The sequence below is a fragment of the Plasmodium sp. gorilla clade G2 genome (assembly GCF_900097015.1).
Source record: "Plasmodium sp. gorilla clade G2 genome assembly, chromosome: 14".
Taxonomy (NCBI): Eukaryota; Apicomplexa; class Aconoidasida; order Haemosporida; family Plasmodiidae; genus Plasmodium; species Plasmodium adleri (nom. inval.).
This window is the reverse complement of record NC_041706.1, coordinates 2,214,717-2,235,808: the sequence shown is the minus strand read 5'-3', so window position 1 is coordinate 2,235,808 and position 21,092 is coordinate 2,214,717. Positions and strand designations below refer to the sequence as shown.

General features: G+C 17.8%; 6 protein-coding genes across 6 annotated transcripts; 4 read left to right on the top strand and 2 right to left on the bottom strand.

The window, feature by feature from the left end:
- Window positions 1–961: 961 nt before the first annotated feature.
- On the top strand, window positions 962–2,881 carry PADL01_1457300 (conserved Plasmodium protein, unknown function; the record flags this gene model as incomplete). The annotated part of the gene is made up of 1 exon (XM_028684868.1): window positions 962–2,881. One exon carries the CDS (start codon window positions 962–964, stop codon window positions 2,879–2,881), a length of 1,920 nt encoding a protein of 639 aa, XP_028540904.1.
- A 1,911-nt stretch (window positions 2,882–4,792) lies between these two features.
- On the top strand, window positions 4,793–5,381 carry PADL01_1457200 (thioredoxin 1; the record flags this gene model as incomplete). Its single annotated transcript, XM_028684867.1, has 2 exons — window positions 4,793–4,820; window positions 5,095–5,381. The coding sequence occupies 2 exons, from the start codon at window positions 4,793–4,795 to the stop codon at window positions 5,379–5,381; spliced, it is 315 nt and encodes a 104-aa protein (XP_028540903.1).
- A 600-nt stretch (window positions 5,382–5,981) lies between these two features.
- Window positions 5,982–8,249, bottom strand: PADL01_1457100 (conserved Plasmodium protein, unknown function; the record flags this gene model as incomplete). The annotated part of the gene is made up of 1 exon (XM_028684866.1): window positions 5,982–8,249. One exon carries the CDS (start codon window positions 8,247–8,249, stop codon window positions 5,982–5,984), a length of 2,268 nt encoding a protein of 755 aa, XP_028540902.1.
- A 1,672-nt stretch (window positions 8,250–9,921) lies between these two features.
- PADL01_1457000 (signal peptide peptidase) lies at window positions 9,922–12,351 on the top strand (the record flags this gene model as incomplete). The annotated part of the gene is made up of 9 exons (XM_028684865.1): window positions 9,922–9,979; window positions 10,146–10,258; window positions 10,450–10,538; window positions 10,652–10,760; window positions 11,066–11,141; window positions 11,256–11,386; window positions 11,503–11,553; window positions 11,668–11,733; window positions 11,842–12,351. 9 exons carry the CDS (start codon window positions 9,922–9,924, stop codon window positions 12,349–12,351), a joined length of 1,203 nt encoding a protein of 400 aa, XP_028540901.1.
- Window positions 12,352–13,033: 682 nt separating this feature from the next.
- Window positions 13,034–14,196, bottom strand: PADL01_1456900 (conserved protein, unknown function; the record flags this gene model as incomplete). Its single annotated transcript, XM_028684864.1, has 6 exons — window positions 13,034–13,099; window positions 13,212–13,267; window positions 13,374–13,472; window positions 13,571–13,673; window positions 13,824–13,858; window positions 14,112–14,196. The coding sequence occupies 6 exons, from the start codon at window positions 14,194–14,196 to the stop codon at window positions 13,034–13,036; spliced, it is 444 nt and encodes a 147-aa protein (XP_028540900.1).
- A 2,562-nt stretch (window positions 14,197–16,758) lies between these two features.
- On the top strand, window positions 16,759–18,912 carry PADL01_1456800 (V-type H(+)-translocating pyrophosphatase, putative; the record flags this gene model as incomplete). The annotated part of the gene is made up of 1 exon (XM_028684863.1): window positions 16,759–18,912. The coding sequence occupies one exon, from the start codon at window positions 16,759–16,761 to the stop codon at window positions 18,910–18,912; it is 2,154 nt and encodes a 717-aa protein (XP_028540899.1).
- Between the last annotated feature and the right edge of the window lie 2,180 nt (window positions 18,913–21,092).

The window sequence follows — 21,092 nt, the reverse complement described above, 5'->3', positions numbered from 1 at the left end:
CCAATCATATAAAATTACCATTTAAATATGCTTATATAAATATATATAAATATATATTGTATAATATATAAATTATATATTTATATTATTTTTAAAAAACAAAATAGATTTAAATAATAAAAAAAAAGAACATATATTTTATAAAATAATATTAAAAAGAAAACTTAATTAATATTATTATATTATTCTTTATTTTAGTATATATATTTAATATATAATATATTTATATATTAAAAATAAAAAGTTATAAATGAAAAAAAATCTATCGAATTATTAATATTATATTTATAGAAATTAGAATGTATGATCATATCATACAACTTTTAAATATATATATATATATATATATATATATATATATATATATATATATATATATATAAAGCGCTCCACATTTCAATATAAAGATTATACATTTTATTAGATACAAATAAATATTTATATATATGTATATATTTATAATTATACATTTTTATTATATATTATTTATTTTTTTCTCATTTTTTAGACCTTTGTGATTTAAATATTTAGTAGTTTCTTATGTTTTGTATATATTTCTAATTAAACTGAAATGATTTAATTTTTTAAAATTTATATGAATTAAGAATATATACATATATTTATATATATATATATAATATAACATATTTATATATATATATTAAAATTATAAGAAATTAATATTTAAATAATATATAATATATACAATATTTACTTTAGCATTTAAACAAACATTTATATATTGCCACTTTATTTAAATAAATAGATATAATAATAATAATAATAATAATATATATGTATACATTTTACTTTTAGGCTTCTATTTATATACATCTTTTTTATTATATTATTATCGCATTTATTTATTTGTTCATTTATTTATTCATTTATTTTTCCTATTAATATATATTTTTTTTTTTTTTTTTTTTTTTTTTTTTCATCTATATATTATCAAAACAGAATGGTGGGTGTGAATAAAAAGAAAAGCAAGAAAGTTAACTTGCTTAAAGATCAAATGTTTCTAACTAAAAAATATGTTGATATGAACGATCCAATATATGATAGTGAAATAGAAGATGAAAATTGTTTTTATACTGTCGTCAATGCTGAAGAAATTGAGTATTCCCAAAAAGTGTGTGATATGAAAAATAAAATGTTTGAGGATGTAAATATTTTAAGTTTTGAAGAATTTGAGAAAAAATGTGATTTATTAATAGATAATTTTTTCTTAAGTAATAATATACAAGAATTTATTGAAGATATTAAGTCCTTAAATGTTAAGATATATAATGATTACTTAGTTTTACAGCTTATTAGGAAATCGTTTGATAAGGATGATGAAAGTCAAATGAATGTATCTTGTTTATTAAATATATTAAATATAACAAAATTGATAACACCTGAACAAGTACAAAGAGCTTTTGAAAAAATTTTGTTGAGTTTAGATGATATCAAATTAGACTGTCCTTTATGTTATGATATATTTTTAAAATATCTTAGATTTAGTATATTGGATAATATTATTGATAAAAATTATATTTTTAAGTTACCAACAGCTTTCTTTGATACATTAGGTATATTTAATGTTAGCGAAAATGAATTAAGAGAAAATGTTATGAAAGAAAAAGAGCTTCTCATGAAAGAGGCTCTACATGAAGAAGAAATTGAAGAAAAAAATGATGTAACAAATGTAAACGAATATTATGCTGATGATAAAAATATAAAAGATAAGAACAATCACAATATTAATGATACCACAAATGTAAATGGTGATACTAATTATAATATGAATGATAATGATAATATTAATAATAGTCATCATGTGAATAGTAATAGCAACAACAACCATAATAATAATAATAATTATTATGATATGTATAATAACAATATTGAATTAGCTGATGAAAAAAAAAAGTTGAAAGATGAAATATGGAATGATACTTTATTGTGGGTATTAGATTTAAATATAAAAAAAGTTGAAGATGAGAAAAAAGAGTTTAAGAAAAAATCAAGAGATTTCTTAATAGATTTTTTTAATGATGGTGATACAAATGAAGTTATTGAATTTCTAAATAATTCAAATAATTTGTTTTATCATGAATTTATTAGAATAAGTATTATAGAATCTTTTAGTAAGAATAATATATGTAGGAAATATATCTCTTATTTATTAGATAATTTGTGTGAAAAATATGTATCAAAAACAGATATTGTTATTGCTTTTATTCGAATTATTGGATATATTGATGATTATGAAATTGATTTCCCACAAGCAAAAGAAATGACATGTAAATTTTTATTACGTTGTATTTATGATGATGTACTTTATCCAGCATTTTTAAGTGATATCTATAAATTACATATAGGAGGAGTTACTGGTATGATGATTTGTAATAAAACACAACAAAGAATTAACGACAAAAGTAAACTTAATTTAAATAATATTAGTTTTATATGGGATGAAGATGATACATATGAAAAAATGAAATTGAAAAGGAAAATTAATAATACTTTATTAGAATATTTTTATTCATATATTGATGAAGAAGAATTTTATTTATATGTAGACGAATTCTTGCCATTATATCATGATCTTTGTAATTATGTTGTGAAAAAAATTTTTGTACTTAATGTAGATATTAATAATAATGATTTAAATTTATCTTACAAACTTGTTGATCATTTATTTAATAAAAATATTATTTCAGAAAAAAATGTAGAAGGTGGTCTACGTGAAGTTCTTAACTCAATAAAAGATATTATGTTAGATATACCAAAATATCCTGAAGATTTAAAAAAAATTATAACACACCTTTTGACAAAGAAATATATAACTCAACAGTTATATGACGAAGCACAGGGAGTTATTACAACAGTATAAGTATGAAATGAAATTTAGGCCTCTTTATAAAATAGAAAGAAAAAAAAAATATAAAAGTTTAAAAGTAAAATGTAAAAAGTGAAGGATAAAGAATGAACAGTTGTAAAAGAATAAATAATAAATACATATATTTTTTTTTTCAAATATTATGTATATATGTTTATTGTGAGCTTATTTCTGTAACATATCACATATTCAATTATCCTTTCATACCAAATTTATTGTATGTATTATGCATAAATATTTTGTATGTGTGTACATCATTCGACTAAATATATATTAAGTTTATGTTCAGGATTATTTATATAACTATATGAACATGTTTATGTGTTTTTATATTATTTTTTTCTCATTTTATTTAATTTTTTTTTTTATTTGATTTTTCATTTTTTATTTTTATTTTTATTTTTAATTTTTTTTTTTTTTTTTTTTTTTTTTTTTTTTTTTTTTTTTTTTTTTTTTTTTTTTTTTTTTTTTAATGGAATGAAAGGGTAAAAAAAAAAAAAAAATAAAGCAAATATAAATATAATTGAATATGGTGATAAAGTATTTATTATGTTATATCAAAAATAGGATTAATAATATATTTGTAATATAACATATATACATGATTACTTCTATACATATAGACATAAATATATATATATATATATATATATATATATATTTTTATTTATTTATATCTACATGAATGTTTAAATTTTTTTTTTTTTTCCTTAACAATAAGAATTATATTGTGTACCTTTTTTTCATTTATTTATATAACTGATAAAATATTTATGGACAAATAAAATTCCCTAAGAACATTTTGTAGTTGCAAAATATAGGAATTACACATATAATATAAAATAAGTTGAAATATTTTTGAAATTATAAAATATTAACATTTGCATACATTTAAGGTATAAATTTTTTTTTTTTCATATTTGCTTATTACATTTTTCTGAAAAAAAAAAAAAAAGCTGTACAGTTAAAGACAAACTTTTTAATATTCATAAAATATATATAAATAAATATATATATATAATATATTCATTTAGACTTGTGTATATTTTTTCATTTTAAGCCAAATTGTCTTTATATTCAATATTTTTGAACACACTTATTTTAAATTTAACAATATATGTGTATAAATAAATATATATATATATATATATATATATATATATATTACTATGTGAAGTCCCATATTTTTTTTTTTTTTTTTTTTTTTTTTGGGAATTTTATATGAGAATAAGAACTTATACAATTTGTGTACCCATATAGTTCTTTTTAAAAGTATATATTTTATTATGTTATAATAATTATTATATATATATTTATATACATATTTTTTTTTTTTAAATTTCATAAAATTTATTGAAGTGAATCTAAGTATATATATTATGTGTTTATTAATTATAAGAAGGTATAAGTATAATATAAATATGTATACATTTATTTATTTATATATTTATTCATTGTGTAAAAAATAAATTATATATGTTTATATAAAATATATATATACTATATATATTTAATATATATAAATAGGTATGTATAAATACCCTTTCCTCTCCTTATTTTATTCGAAAATACATGATCCGAAAAATAAATACATCATGCATATGAGGATACGTCAAAAGAAAAAAAAATAATAATAAAATAAATATTATATTATATATAAATAATATTATAAATATACAAAATTTTTATATATATATATATATATTTTTTTTATTTCTTATTTTTTTTTTTTTATTCTTATATTATCAAAAGAACATATGCAATTTCCCAAAAATTAAGAATTAATAAAAAGAAAAAATATTCTTTAATTATTCTTTATATTATATACTAATTTTATTATATAAAAGTTATTCATAAAAAATATATATCTCTTAACTATTATATTAAAATTACAATAAAGTCAAAATGGTAAAAATTGTAACTAGTCAAGCAGGTAATATATTTTTATTACATATAAATATTATATAATAAAGATCATAAAAAAATATAAATATATATATATATATAATTAATGCATATTATTTATAAGATATATGAGTGTAATATTATATGTTTACATAACTTTTTGCACATGCCCACAATATAATAAGTTTAATATGAATAATATATATATATATATATGATACATATCTTTTTGAATATACATGATATTGCTGTATCACCTTTATATATATATATATATCACTTCAAATTTTTTTATATCTCAGAATTCGATTCCATCATTTCACAAAACGAATTAGTTATTGTCGATTTTTTTGCTGAATGGTGTGGACCATGCAAAAGAATTGCCCCATTTTATGAAGAATGCTCCAAAACTTATACAAAAATGGTTTTTATTAAAGTTGATGTAGATGAAGTTTCTGAAGTCACTGAAAAGGAAAATATTACTTCCATGCCAACCTTTAAAGTTTACAAAAATGGTTCACCTGTTGATACTTTATTAGGAGCAAACGATTCAGCCTTAAAACAACTTATCGAAAAATACGCAGCTTGAATAAAATAAATGAATAAATATCACATATACATACATATATATATATATATATATATATATATATATATATATAATATCGTGTAAACACATTTATAACTTTTCTCATTTTGTTACATGTATCATTTAATATAGAAAGTAATGAACATTAAAAAGAAAATATATTTTTTTTCCCTTTTTTTTTTTTTTTTTTTTCTTTTTTTTATTTTACATTTTTAAAAAGAACCAATATATTTTATTTATAAAGCAGTTAACTAAGTAATTTAATAAAAGTATACTATGTTTATTATTTTATTTCCTTATTAAAAGTATATGATCATATTTGTCTTTAAATCTATTATTAAAAAAGTAGAATAATAAAGATAAACAAATGAGTCATTACAGTAATAATTCGAGAATTTATATTATTAATAAATAAATAATTAGACTAAATAAAAAAAATAAATAAAATAAAAGTAAAATTAAATGAAAAACAAGAACAAAAACAAAATTTATACATACATACATACATATATATATATATATATATATATATATATATATATATATATACTTATATCATATAATTTCCTATTATTTTTTTTTTAAATGCAATCAATGCATTTATAATCCTTCAGAAAACAAATTGATATTTAAATATTCTTTAACCTTTGTTCTTATTGTGTTTTTTATTCTACTTTTTAATAAATTGTCACCACATAAGGCCATATTCTGTTTTTTATTTATTACCCTTTTCAGAGGTTCTACCTTTTGTTCCTCATTTTCATTTGATTTATTATATATTTTTTTTAAATAACTTTTGTAAAATCTTTGACTTTGTTGTTTTATTTCTTCCTTTTGTTCATCTTTAATTTGCATACCATAATAACAAGGGTAACTAGCTAAAACATCTTTATATTCATAATATCCTTTTGTATTTATTCTATTTAATTTGTTAATAAATGGATTTACATCTACCTTTCCTGTTAACTTATTAAACTTACTATTCATTATTATCTTTTTGGTATGTTCATTTTTTTTATTTAAATATTCTTGGAACTTCATTGCAGAGTCTTGTATTGATTTGACATTTTCATTTTGATTTATGTGAAATTCTTTACCCTTAACTAATCTCCATTTATTATTATATTCTATTATAGTATCATGTTTACATTCTGATACAGTTCCATTTTTATGCCTTGTAGTTATACCTTCAATAATTGTAGGTACATCAAATTTGTCTTGTGTATACAACACTGGTTTAGGGATACAATTCTTTATATCACTCATCTCATAATTGTTATCTACATATTTATATAAATATTCTTTTCCACTTAAATTTTCCTTTTTATTCATAATATTAAATGTATTTGTCTTATTTACACGATCATGCATATTAATGGATGCGTTTTTGACTAGTTTATTTGTTATATTGTCATTATTCATGTAGTAAGAGAACATATTAATTCTTTTTTTCTCACTTTCTTTATGTAATGTACAATTTTCATCATTATCACTATCTAATTGTTTTATATATAAATTTTTGTTTGTTGTTGTTTTTACTTCTGCATTTTGTGGCTTATTTTTATTATTATAAATATCATCATTATGAAGACCTTTTAAAATATTATTATTGGATCTATAATAATATAATTCATCATCTTTTATATCATGTTTATTTATATCTAATTCTTTTACTGTAATACATCCATAATCATTTGTTTGTGATGTAATATTAAATTTCCTACTATCATTATAAGAAATATAACTTTTTTCTGAATTTTTATTTTTTCCTTGTACATTATTAGAGTCTTTACCAATAATACAATCATTATAACTTTCTTCCTTATTACAATGTTCCTCATTCGTGGAGATAAAATTTTGATGATCTTTTATATAAGTGTTTTCTTTAACTATATTAAAATTATAATTCTCCATATTTTCATTACTCACATTTTCATTTCTAATTCGATTAAAATATTCTGATGATATGTTCTCTATTGTATGTTCATCCTTCTGATAAGGAAAATTTTTTACATAAATATGATATATGTTTTCATCATTTTTTGTCGAATCCTCTGTATTAAATTTTTGATCTTCCTTATTATATATCATATAATTATTTTCTAACGACTTGTCTATATCATCATATGTCTTTAGTGATTCCATATTATTATTCATAACATTATATATATTATTATCTTCTTCAAGACTTAACATGGTTTGTTGAGAGTAAGAACTTTGTTGATTTTTCGAATAATCAATGTAAGGATAAGAATTATAATTTAAAGTTTGATGATCTTTTTGGTCATAATTATTTGTATAATTTTTATTCATATTTTCTATATTTCCCATGGACTGATGAAGCATAATTTCATTTCCTTCTTTCATATAATTATATTCGTCACTGTTCTGTTTATTATTCCTATTTAAATATTCTTTTGTCCATGTTAAGTTGTAATGATATGTATCATCATACGTTTTACAATTTGATATCGTTTTCATTACATCATTTTGTGTGTTGTATTTTTGGAACGATTCATGATGATTATTTAAAGTAGTGTTGTCCTTATTTTTATTATTATTTAAATACATCAGGTTATTATAATAAGCATTCTTTTCATAATCATTAAATATGTTCTCATTTCTGAATTTTTCATTTATTTCTATGTATCCATTTTGATCTCCTTCATCTGTTTCTTTTATACCTTCTTCATTATCAATATAATTCTGAGACAATTCTTCAATATTACTAAATGTATCATTTTTTCTTATCAAAAAATCATGTTGTTTACCATTATCTCTTACATTATAAAATAAACTTAAATCATATCGAGTATCACTTCTTGCAACATCCTTATAATTTTTATTACAAATATCATTATATGTCATTTTTTTCGTAAGTACTATGGATGATTTTCCTACTGGGAGTTATTTATATTTTTTACAAGACTCTTTCTTTTGATAATTCAAAGGTTTTACAAATGATATAAATAAATAAATATATATATATATGTATGTATGTATATACATTTAATAACAAATAAATAATCCTTATAATTAAAAATTGATGTAGATGAATTTATATTAATATTCTTCTTTTTTAATTTAGCCAAATTATAAACACATGTAAAAAAGGAAAATCATACAAAAATATATATATATTGTTATATTCACATTTAATTATATAAATATTTTAATTAATTATTACATATATATATAATGTATCATTGAATTCCTTCATATATACATATTTTTTTTTTGGTATTTTATTATATATAAACAATTATTTATATTTAACAAAACAGTAGTTATATAGAGGCGGAAAAAACATAACTTGATGAACAAATACGTATAAATAGAACAAAAAAAATAAATATACAAATATATATATATATATATATATATATATATATATATTATATATATTGTACTACATTTATGTCTACAGTATATTAATTATTTTAAAAAGAAAAATGAAGATATTAATTTGATAACATAATTTTTACTAAATAAATTCAAAAATAGTAATAACATTTAATATCGGGAAAATACAAAAAATATATATAAAATAATAATGTATGTTTGCGGATAATAATATAATTTTTACATACATATTATTATATTTACGTATAATATAAATAATGGAAATTATATAATTTATCTATTCAATAATTTAATTATATATATATAATAATATTTTTATTTATTTATTTATTATTATTATTTATTTATTTTATTTTATTTTATTTTTAATATATGAAATATTTAATTATTTATTCATATGTGTATTTTTCATTTATGTATATAATGGAATAAAAAAAAAAAAAAAAAAAAAATTAAAATAAAAAAAAATAAAATAAAAAAAATACGAAAAAAAAATTATATATTAAAATAACATTTTCATCCAAAAATTTAGGACGATAAATTTTTATTTATGGTGTATAAACAAAAAAATATATTTAATCATTAATGTTATATACGTATTATATATATATATGTAATATTTGTATAAAATATATACTACAATAATATAACATTTTTTTAAACATATATATTATATATATATATATATATATATACATTTTATATATTATTCATATTCTGTATAATATATAATGAAATATTTATTTAACATATATATAATATAATACATAAAAAAATATATATTTTTTTTATTGTATCAAAAAATTGTCAATAATCGTTTATTAAATACTTCAATGTATATTTATATAAAATATACTAAAAGTTATTATATTTCATAAATATATTTCGAACAAAGAAAAATAAAAAAAAGTAAAAAAAAAAAACAAATAAAATAAAATAAAGTAAAAAGAAAAAAAAAAAGAAAAAAAGAAAAAAAGAAAAAAAAGAAAAAACTAATAACTGTAACTTTTTTTTTTTTTTTTTTTTTATTTATACAGATATATATTTATTTAGTAAAAATTATATTTCTATTAAAAAAACCAAAAATTATATATTAATATAATTTAAGGGAAAGTAACAAAAAATCAATTTTTTTAAATATATTAATTTATTTATTTTAATTGGAAAAGATAAGAAAATGAAGAGTGAGAATATGGGTAATACCATATTTTATTATTCCTGTTATGTTATTATAGGTAAAATAATAAAAAATAAAAATAAAATGTTATTAATATATATATATATATATATATATTTTTTGACATATTTATATTTTATATATTTATTTTTTTTGAATATATGATATATAAATATAATTATGCTGTAACATATACATTTTTTTTTTCTCATTTCATTTTTTAGTTCTTACTATAATATTGTCTAAGTTTGTTGTAATCCCTTTGATGGCTCAAATGTTTTTGTATACATTCATAACAATATATATTGGAAGTCATGATAGCTTGAAACAATTAGAAGTAAGAAAATAAGAAAAAAAGAAAATATAAAATTATTATTCATGTCTAAGAAATCTTAAAAACATAAATCAAGAAAGAACAATATTATTATATATAAAATTAAGTTATTATATAATTATAAAAGTATTTATATATATATATATATATATATATATATATATATATATATATTTAAATTTTTTTTTTTATAGGTTGATGATAAAACCAAAAAGTCAGACAACATTACTGCTTATGATGCTATGATGTTTCCAGTAATTGGATCTGCAGCTTTGCTTACATTGTAATATAAAATAGAAAGAGAAAAAAAAAAAAAAAAAAAAATTAAATATATAAGAAAGAATATGTTAATATAAATATATACATATATATATTTTTTTTTTTTTTTTTATTTAGATATTTTGCATATAAGTTCTTAGATCCATTCTATGTGAATTTATTATTGACTCTTTACCTTACCTTGGCGGGTGTATTTTCCTTACAGGGTGTATTTACAACCATATTGGTAAAAAAAAATTATATAAATAAATAAGAATATATATATATATATATATATATATATATATATAAGTGTTTGTATATTTTATATTTGTTTATAATATATGAAATGTACGAATGTAATTAATTGCATATTGTACATTTATCGAATGTTCCAATTTTTGTTTCATAAAAACAGAAAGTGATTGATAAGAATAATATATATTATAGTTACCATGAGGTGGATACAATTATTATGTTATGTCCACAAAAATATATTATTATATAAATATTATAATTTTAATATTATATATATATATTTTTAATTTGTAGGAACCTCTTTTTCCAAACTTTTTTAAAAAAGATGAATATGTCAAAACTTTCAAATTACCAAATTTTATATATAAAGGTATATAAAAGGAAAATGAAATTTCTTATAAATATATAGAACATTCCTTTTTCTTCACATTATTATTATTATATATATATATATATATTTTTTTTTTTTTTTTTCTTAATGTAGAACCTATTGTATTCAATACTAATAAAGGAGAAATAGTTTTCTTAATAATTAGCTTTGCAATAGGATTACGTTGGATATTTTATAAAGACTTTATTACACATAACGTTTTGGCAGTTTCTTTTTGTTTTCAAGTAATTTAAAAAAACATCACAAGTTATTATATACATATATATATATATATATATATATATTTATATATTTTATATTATATTTTAAAATATAATATTTTATTTGTTTTATTTTTTAGGCCATATCGTTGGTAATTCTTAGCAACTTTTTAATAGGATTCTTATTATTAGTAAGAACAAAAGGAATATACAAAAATATAGGAATATATGTATAATTTTTTGGACAATTGATTATTTATGCATATGTATATATTTATGCATTATTTAATTTTTTCTATTTACAGTCTGGTTTGTTTGTATATGATATTTTCTGGGTTTTTGGAAACGATGTCATGGTTACAGTTGCCAAGGTAAATTCAAAAGATTATAACAAGAATGGTTAATATGTATGAATGAATGAATAAATAAATAAATATAAATATAAATATATATATATATATATATTTTTATCTTTGTAGTCTTTTGAAGCACCTGTAAAATTGTTATTTCCAGTTTCAACAGATCCAGTACATTATAGTATGCTTGGTTTAGGAGATATTATTATACCAGGAATATTGATGTCTTTATGTTTACGTTTTGATTATTATTTATTTAAAAATCAGATACATAAAGGAAACTTTAAGAAAATGTTTAATGATATATCTATACATGAATCTTTCAAGAAATATTATTTCTATACAATCATAATATTTTATGAATTAGGTTTAGTTGTTACATATTGTATGCTCTTTTATTTTGAACATCCTCAACCAGCTCTTCTTTATTTAGTACCAGCTTGTATACTTGCCATATTACTTTGTTCTCTATGTAAAAGGGAATTTAAGTTAATGATAAAATATCAAGAAATTACAGACAAATCAAATACTGTAGATGATGCAAGTAAGAATAAAAAAAAAGATAAAGAAGAAATGCCCAAAATTCAAGAACCCGCAGTTTCAACAGCAAAAAAAAGAATTACCAATAAATAAACACACAATTATTAATTATTAAATATTAATTATTAATTATGTTTATAAATTGGATCATCTTTTATGTATATATAATGAGAGTACTAATATATATTTTTTAAAACAAGAAAAAAAAAAAAAAAAAAAATTATTTATAACATATAATGCAACTCATAAATAAATTAATAATACCTTTCAATAGAAATATATATCAAAACATTCCTTTTTTTTTTTTTTTAATTTTCATATAACATAAAGAATATATATATATATATATATATATATATATATATATATATATATATACAATATTAATATATAATATCTTATAGTATCAAATATTTAAAAATTTTTGTTAATACATTGTTATAAATATATATATAATATATATATATAATATATTCCATTTTGTGTATGTGTTAGTATATTTTTTTTTTTTTTTTTTTTTGATATTTTTTTTTTGGACCTCATATAAAAAAAAATTTTTTTTTGATTTTATTTTATGTTAATATATTTTAAAATTAAGAAAAAAAAAATTAAAATATTCTATATATTTTGAACTAAAATATATACATTTTATTTAAATAGTTTTTTAATGTAAAAAATTTATTCAAAAACAATTTGTGCATATATATATAACACAGTAATTATATATGGCATTTTTAAATAATATCATGACAAAAAAAATAAAAAAATAAATTATTCACTCAACATTTTCTTCAATTTTGTTATTTAAATCATCTAAGGAAATATTTGAAACCATTAAAACCTAGGGGAACATATATATTTATGTATTAATTTGATTTAATATTGGAATGTGTTAATGACTAAGTATTAAAATTTATATATTCAATATATTATTTTTAATTTTTTTTTTTTACCTTGTCTCTTGATTTCAATCCTGATACTATTGATATATCTCTTTTTTTCAAATTTACTAAAAAATAATAAAAAAAATAACAAAATGAATGACGAAATATATAAACATGTATATTATTCTTTTTTTTTTTTTTTTTTTGTTCTATATTTAATATTTCAGTTACATATATCAGAGAAGTAGCCTATAATGGCTATATTGGATTGATTGTTAACAGGCTGTTCTTGTATATTTATATTTAAAACTTCTTTGTCCTGATTAAAATCTAAAACAAAAATAAAGACATATATATAATATATATATATATATATATATTTATCTTAAATTTATGACAAATGAAAAATTTTCTTTTATATTATTTACATATAGACGTTTTTTTTGCGTTCGGCTTAACGCGCAGTGTGATTAGAAAACTTTCATTTTTTTTCTTTATATAACTAGGAAGTGATTCCACAGCATTTTTTAACTGTCAAAGAAAATATATAAATATATATATTTATATATTTAACAATAAGATATACATGTATATATATTTATGTGTATGTTAATTTTTTATCATCATTATTATATTATTATTTTATTATATTATTCTTTTATCTTATATTTTATATTTTACTGCTTCTTTTGATATATTCTTGGACATCTTGTTACCTAAGTTATTAAAAAAAAATATATAATCATCTTTTGCATATATACATAACTTAAATATGGGTTTATTTCAAATATTATTATTTTATCATAACAACAAATTTAAATATAAATGTTTTAATTCATAATATATTGTTTAAAAGCTTAATATATATATGTATATATTTTATAGTACAAAATAATTTCCATATATTAACATTTATACAATACTTTTAAACACTTATATTTTTATATATATAATATTTTTTATACATACTTCTAAATATTGGAGTTAATACATAATTTTTTCTCAAGTGAAAAATTAAAAATCCACCATAGAGAGTTGCATATTGACTTAACATTTATCTTTTTGATTTATTTTAAAAATAGTGTTGCCTTTTTTTATATACCAATTTGTTTTAGTCATATAAATAAAGAAACCTTTATTGTATTAATAAAAAAAATTATTTATTTTATATAATAAAAAATCAAAATATATAAAAAAATAAATAATTAATTAAAAAACAAAAAACATACACGCCATTTTACATATTTATTTATTATATATATATATATATATATATATATATATATATATTTATCTTCCAAGCTTTTAAATTATTTTAAATATGTATTAATACTTTTTTTTTCTATTAATACAAGAATTTTAAATATAACACAAACATTGTGTAAAAGTATAAAATTATGATATTTATTTGTTTACTAAAAAAATATATTTTAGCAAAAGGAAGAAAAAAAAAAAAAAAAAAAAAAATCAGACTTCAAATAAAATCGGTTTTATTACAGAATACATATATAAAATTTTTATAATTTTTTTTTTTATTTTAAATATTATAACAATCTTCTATAATATATATATATATATATATATACTTGTAATGATATTTTGAAACCTGTTTACATTAAAAAAAAAAATTAGCACAATAAATATATTAATTTATTTCTGAATAATTTTTAGGTCTTGAGAAATATTTATATATTATATTATTTCTTTTTTTGTAGGATTCATACTAAAAATATTCATTTTTATTTTAAATTATGTTTTCCCCAAAAAAGAAATTAAAATAAACACATATAAAATTATGTACTATATTATAATAAAAATTTTGTTGTAATATATAATATATAGGTTTACTTTTTTATTAATTATATTATATATTTATATATAATCTTCTATTTTCTATTTTCGACACCTTTTTTTATAATAATAATTGATAAAAAAAAAAAAAAAAAATTTCAAAATATCCATAAATGCAGATATATTAATTTACATATGTATATAAAATATCCTAAAGATAAAATGGTAATAATAAAAATGTACATTAGTTGAACAAAAGAGTGATATTTTATTTTATACATTTCTTGGCATATTAATAGAAAATACGAATAATTATATTTATTGTATATTTTATATATATAAGGAATCCCCTTAATTTTATTTATTTTCTTATTTTTTTTTTTTTTTCTTCTTTATATATATATATATATATTATATATATGTACAATTTTTATTAATTTATTGCTTTTAAATATATACCTTGGATTTCTTATAGAACCCTTACTACATTATATAATATAATATTATTATTATATATATATATATATAATATGTTATACTTATATTTAAACGTAATATATATTATTTTATATAAATAAAATATGCTTTATACTTTTTTTTATACATATATTTTTTATATGTATTATTCTATTAAAAATATCCCCGTATTTTTAATATTTACGCATATACAAATAATTATGGGTTTAAGTTGTTTCTCTTATTTTTTTTTTCGGTGCATTTAAAAAGAATAAATTTACAATAAAATACCATATGTTTCTCATACATAGGATATATACAAAATATTATATATTATTTATATATTAATATATATAATTTTATGAATTATAAATATAAAAAATATATATATATAATAACAACTTTATTTTATATTTTTTTTTTTTTTTTAAGGCTTTTTTATTCCATATATAATATATATAATATATACCTATAATTTTTTTATTTTTACATAAAATAAAAATGAATAGAATCTATTTAATATTTATATATATATAATAATTTCTTTATTTTTAATTCATTATATAAAATAAAAAATATATATATATTATATGTATATTAAATATGTATATATAAAAATATATTTAATTGAAATAAAAGGTTTATTTTTATATTTAATTTATTATATATAAATATGAGTATATATATAGATATGCATAACTTTTTTTTTTTTTTTCTTTTTTTTTCGATATAACTATTTTTATTTTATATATGCTCTATATATATAAATATCATTACAGATTTATTTTATTTTATTTTTCTTTTTTTTTAAATTTTAATTATATTATTTTTAATTTATTTTATATATTTTTAAATGTAAATTGCTATATATTTATTTTTATATTTTTTAATATAAAAATAATATAGTTTAAAAAAAAAAATTAAAATAATTTTTTTTTTAATGTATATATTATATATATAGTAGTCCGTTATGGAAATGGTAATATTTACAAATATTTATGTAAGCTTTTAAGTAAATCTAAATTTATGAAAATAAATAAATAATATATATATATTTATTTATTTATATATTTTTTCCATATATATTTTCGTTTCTATTTCATATTACATTCATTGGTTGTTCTTTTTTTTTTTTTTTTTTTTTTTTTGGGAGTGTACTGTTCACCAACACCATATAAAAAATATAATTTTATATTTTTAATATATATATAATTTTTTTTTTTTGAAATGTTGTAAAAAATAATATATATATATATTTATTTATTTATTTATTACAAGGTAAATATATATATATATATATATATATTCCTTATAATAGATATAATTATTTTATACTTATATATAATTTATAATATATATATATCCATAAATGGATGCTTTTTATGTGTTTTTATTTCTCCCTCCTACTATTGGATTAATTTTTTCCATAATAGAATGCATATGGGTAAGTAATATAAATATTAAAGGACCAGAAGATAAGGCAGAAAAATTAGAAGATGGTGGTAATCCAGTAGATAAAATGAAAGAAATAGCATCTTATATTGCTGATGGAGCTAATGCATTTCTAAAAAAAGAATTTCAGTATTTAGCTGTTTTTATTATAGTATTTTCTATATTATTAGGATTTTTCGTTAATACTTATACTGCTGTTAGTTTCGTTCTTGGTTGTTTAACTTCTATATTATGTGGATATATTGGTATGAAAATTGCTGTTTATGCTAATGTAAGAACAACAAACGAAACATGGAAAAGTTTAGATAAAGGTTTCAAAGTAACCCTTAATGCAGGAACTGTTATGGGTTTTTCATTAGTTTCCTTTGGTATTATTGCCTTAGGTTTATTAATTGTTGTTTATAAAACATATGTGTTTAAAAATGCAGTACCAGATAATCAAATATTTAAAATTATAGCAGGTTTTGGTTTAGGTGGTTCATCTATTGCTTTATTTTCAAGAGTAGGTGGAGGTATTTATACCAAGGCTGCTGATGTAGGTGCTGACTTATCAGGTAAAAATGAATATGGTATCCCAGAAGATGATATTAGAAATCCAGCATGTATTGCAGATAATGTAGGAGATAATGTTGGTGATATGGCTGGTATGGGTGCTGATTTATTTGGATCCTTAGCCGAAAGTTTGTGTGCAGCATTAGTTATTGGTTCATCAGTCATTTCAGTTGCTGAAGGATCTACTGGTAATACATTTCATTGTATTTTATTTCCATTATTATTTGTCAGTTTCAGTGTTATTTGCAGTATGATAACATTTTATATTATTACATACTCCGTTAAAATTAATGATAAAAAAGATGTAGAAAGATCATTGAAATATTTATTATTATTATCAACTGTATTACAATCACTAGCTATCCTTGCTATTGGATATGTTTGTTTCCCAAGTTTAGTAAAATATAATTATTTAAAAGATATTCAAAGATGGAAAATTATTGTACCAGCTTTAGTTGGTTTATGGTCTGGATTAATAATTGGATTTACTACCGAATTTTATACTTCCTATTCTTTTAGTCCAGTACAAGAAATAGCAAACACACAAAAAGTTTCAGCTGCAACTGGTATCATTTATGGTTTATCATTAGGATATAAAAGTACCTTTGTTCCAATCATTTGTTTAAGTGCAACACTTGGTATATCATACGGATTATGTGATATATATGGTATAGCATTAGCTGCTGTAGGTATGTTAAGTACCTTATGTATTTGCTTAACAATTGATGCTTATGGACCAATATCAGACAATGCTGGTGGTATTGCAGAAATGGCTGGTCTCCCATCAGAAGTAAGAGAAAGAACAGATATACTTGATGCTGCAGGAAATACAACTGCAGCTATAGGAAAAGGTTTTGCCATTGGTTCTGCAGCTTTAGTTGCCTTTGCTTTATTTGGAGCATATGCAAGCAGTGCTAATTTACGTCATGTAAATATATTAAACTCATGGGTTATTATCGGTTTACTCATAGGTGCTATGTTACCATATTTATTTTCTGCTCTAACTATGAAATCAGTAGCTATAGCAGCAAATAGTGTATTAAATGAATGCTTAGAACAATTTCCTTTAATTTTATCTGGTAAACAAAAACCAGATTATGAAAAATGTATTAAAATATCAACTGATGCATCATTAAGACAAATGATTGTACCAGGACTAATCTCAGTTTTCTCACCACTTATAATTGGTATGCTTATGGGAAAATATGCAACAGCTGGTTTATTAATAGGTATTATTTTATCAGGTATTCAACTAGCTTTTTCATCAACTAATTCTGGAGGAGCTTGGGATAACGCAAAAAAATATATTGAATCAGGTGCTTTAGGAAAAGAACATTGCAAAGGATCAAATGCTCACAAAAACTCAGTTATTGGTGATACTGTAGGAGATCCATTAAAAGATACTTCTGGTCCATCATTAAACATTTTAATTAAATTATCAGCAATTACATCATTAGTTTTTGCCAATGTTATTGCTACCAAATTTACATCAACAAGAGGAGGACCAATATGGTTATAAATTATTACATATACAACAACAAATTGAAAATATATATATATATATATATATATATATATATATATATAGAACAAATTGAATATTATGAAAAGAAAAACTTTGAATCACAAATATGTAACATACAGAAATGATTATAGGAATTATTATACAAAGTACTATTTAGTAGTAATAACATTTAATACATTTATATATGCATATTTGTATAATCTCATTGTCCTTAAGAGATTAATTATTTTCTTAATCAGATATTATCAATAATGTTATATATATATGGGCATACTGATTTGTATAATTTAATTGTTAATAATAATTGATAACATTTTTAAAGATATGGTGTTCATATCATACACATATTTATTTAAATGTGCTATAAAATATTTTATGTTAAAATTAAATGAAAATTGTATTATGATGATTTCTTACATACAAAAGTGTGTATAATTACAATTTTTTTTTTTCATTTTACATTATTTTTATTAAGTACATTTATATAAATACATATTATACGAAGTAAGTACACATACTTATATGTTACCAAAAGAGAAAAAAAAGAAAAACAAAAATACATGGAAATGAAAGAATTAATCCGTCTATTTTATTATTCCCAAATATATATATATATACATATATACATATACTTTTAATATTATATACATATAATGTGCATATTATGAATTTTTAATGTTTTTTTTTTTTTTTTTTTTTTTTATTATTATTATTATCCTTTTTTTTAAACTTTAATTTTTAAATTTTTCTTTTATTCATTTAACTTTTATTGGCAAAAATTAATACTGTTCTTTAATTTTAAAATTTTATTTATCTTACTATTTAAACCGTCATACGAAATAGAATTTGCAGGAACGTAAATTATATATATATTATATATATTTATAATATATATGTGTTATATAATTTAATTTTCTCCTTTTCAATATTGTAATGCAAATCATAATAATTACATAACATTACAAACGTTGTGGAATATAAATTAGTACTTTATGATCATATAAATATTATTTAAAAGAAATGTTTTAAGAATAAGATGAGAAAATAATATCTACTTATATTTTGTATCTATATTAATATATCTCTACACAACTATATATATATATATATATCATATAAATTATATAAATATTAATTATTCTATTTATACCTATTAATAAGAAATATATTCTCTATTGTCGTAGGACAAAATAAATAAGTATTTTTATTTTTATTTTTATAAGATTTATTAGAATGTCTTAAATATATAAAATTGATATATAGAAGTTAATATATCCTTCTAAAAACACATTAATATATTGGAACAAGTTCATTAATAAAAAGAAATAAAAAAGAAATAAAAAAAATTTGATAATTTCTTTTTCCTTTTAAAAAAATGTTTTGCACATATATATATATATATATATATATATATATAGTTCATATTTTTATATTTATAAAATTGTATATTACATTTCAACAATGAATAGACATATAAATTATATTCAGAAAAAAATAAAAAATTTCATAATAGCATTAAATAATTTTATAATATATAAAATTAAAAAATTATCAGAAATATAGAAAAGCCCTCATTTTTTAAAATATTAAATACACATAAAAAATAATAATAACATAAATATATAATTATATATTTAATGAAACATATAGGTGAAATATTTATATTTACACATTGTACTTATAAGCTCAAAAAAAAAAAATTGTTGCGTATATATGTTTATTTTAATATAATGCCTTTTTATATAGCCTTATTATATATATAACAATTATTTTTTTATTTTTATTTTAAGTATATTGTAATTTATTATAATTCTTATATATTTGTGAACTTAAATTTTACAAAAACATATTTATTTATATATATAAAATATTGTACGTAAAATATCAAAGAATACACACACATACATATATATGTAATTGTATTATTTATTCTTATTTTTTTTTTTTTTTATTTTATGCATTTATAAAAAGTAGCAATTTATTTTATTTATTTTTTTTTTTTTTCAATACAGAAATAAGAAAAAATAATAAATACATATGAATAATAAAATAGTATAAATATATATTTATAATATAATAATTTACAGTAAAACATATATAAATAAACTAATACAATTAAAACGTCTAAAATAGTATTATATATTATATATAGATATTTATGTTGTCTTTATATA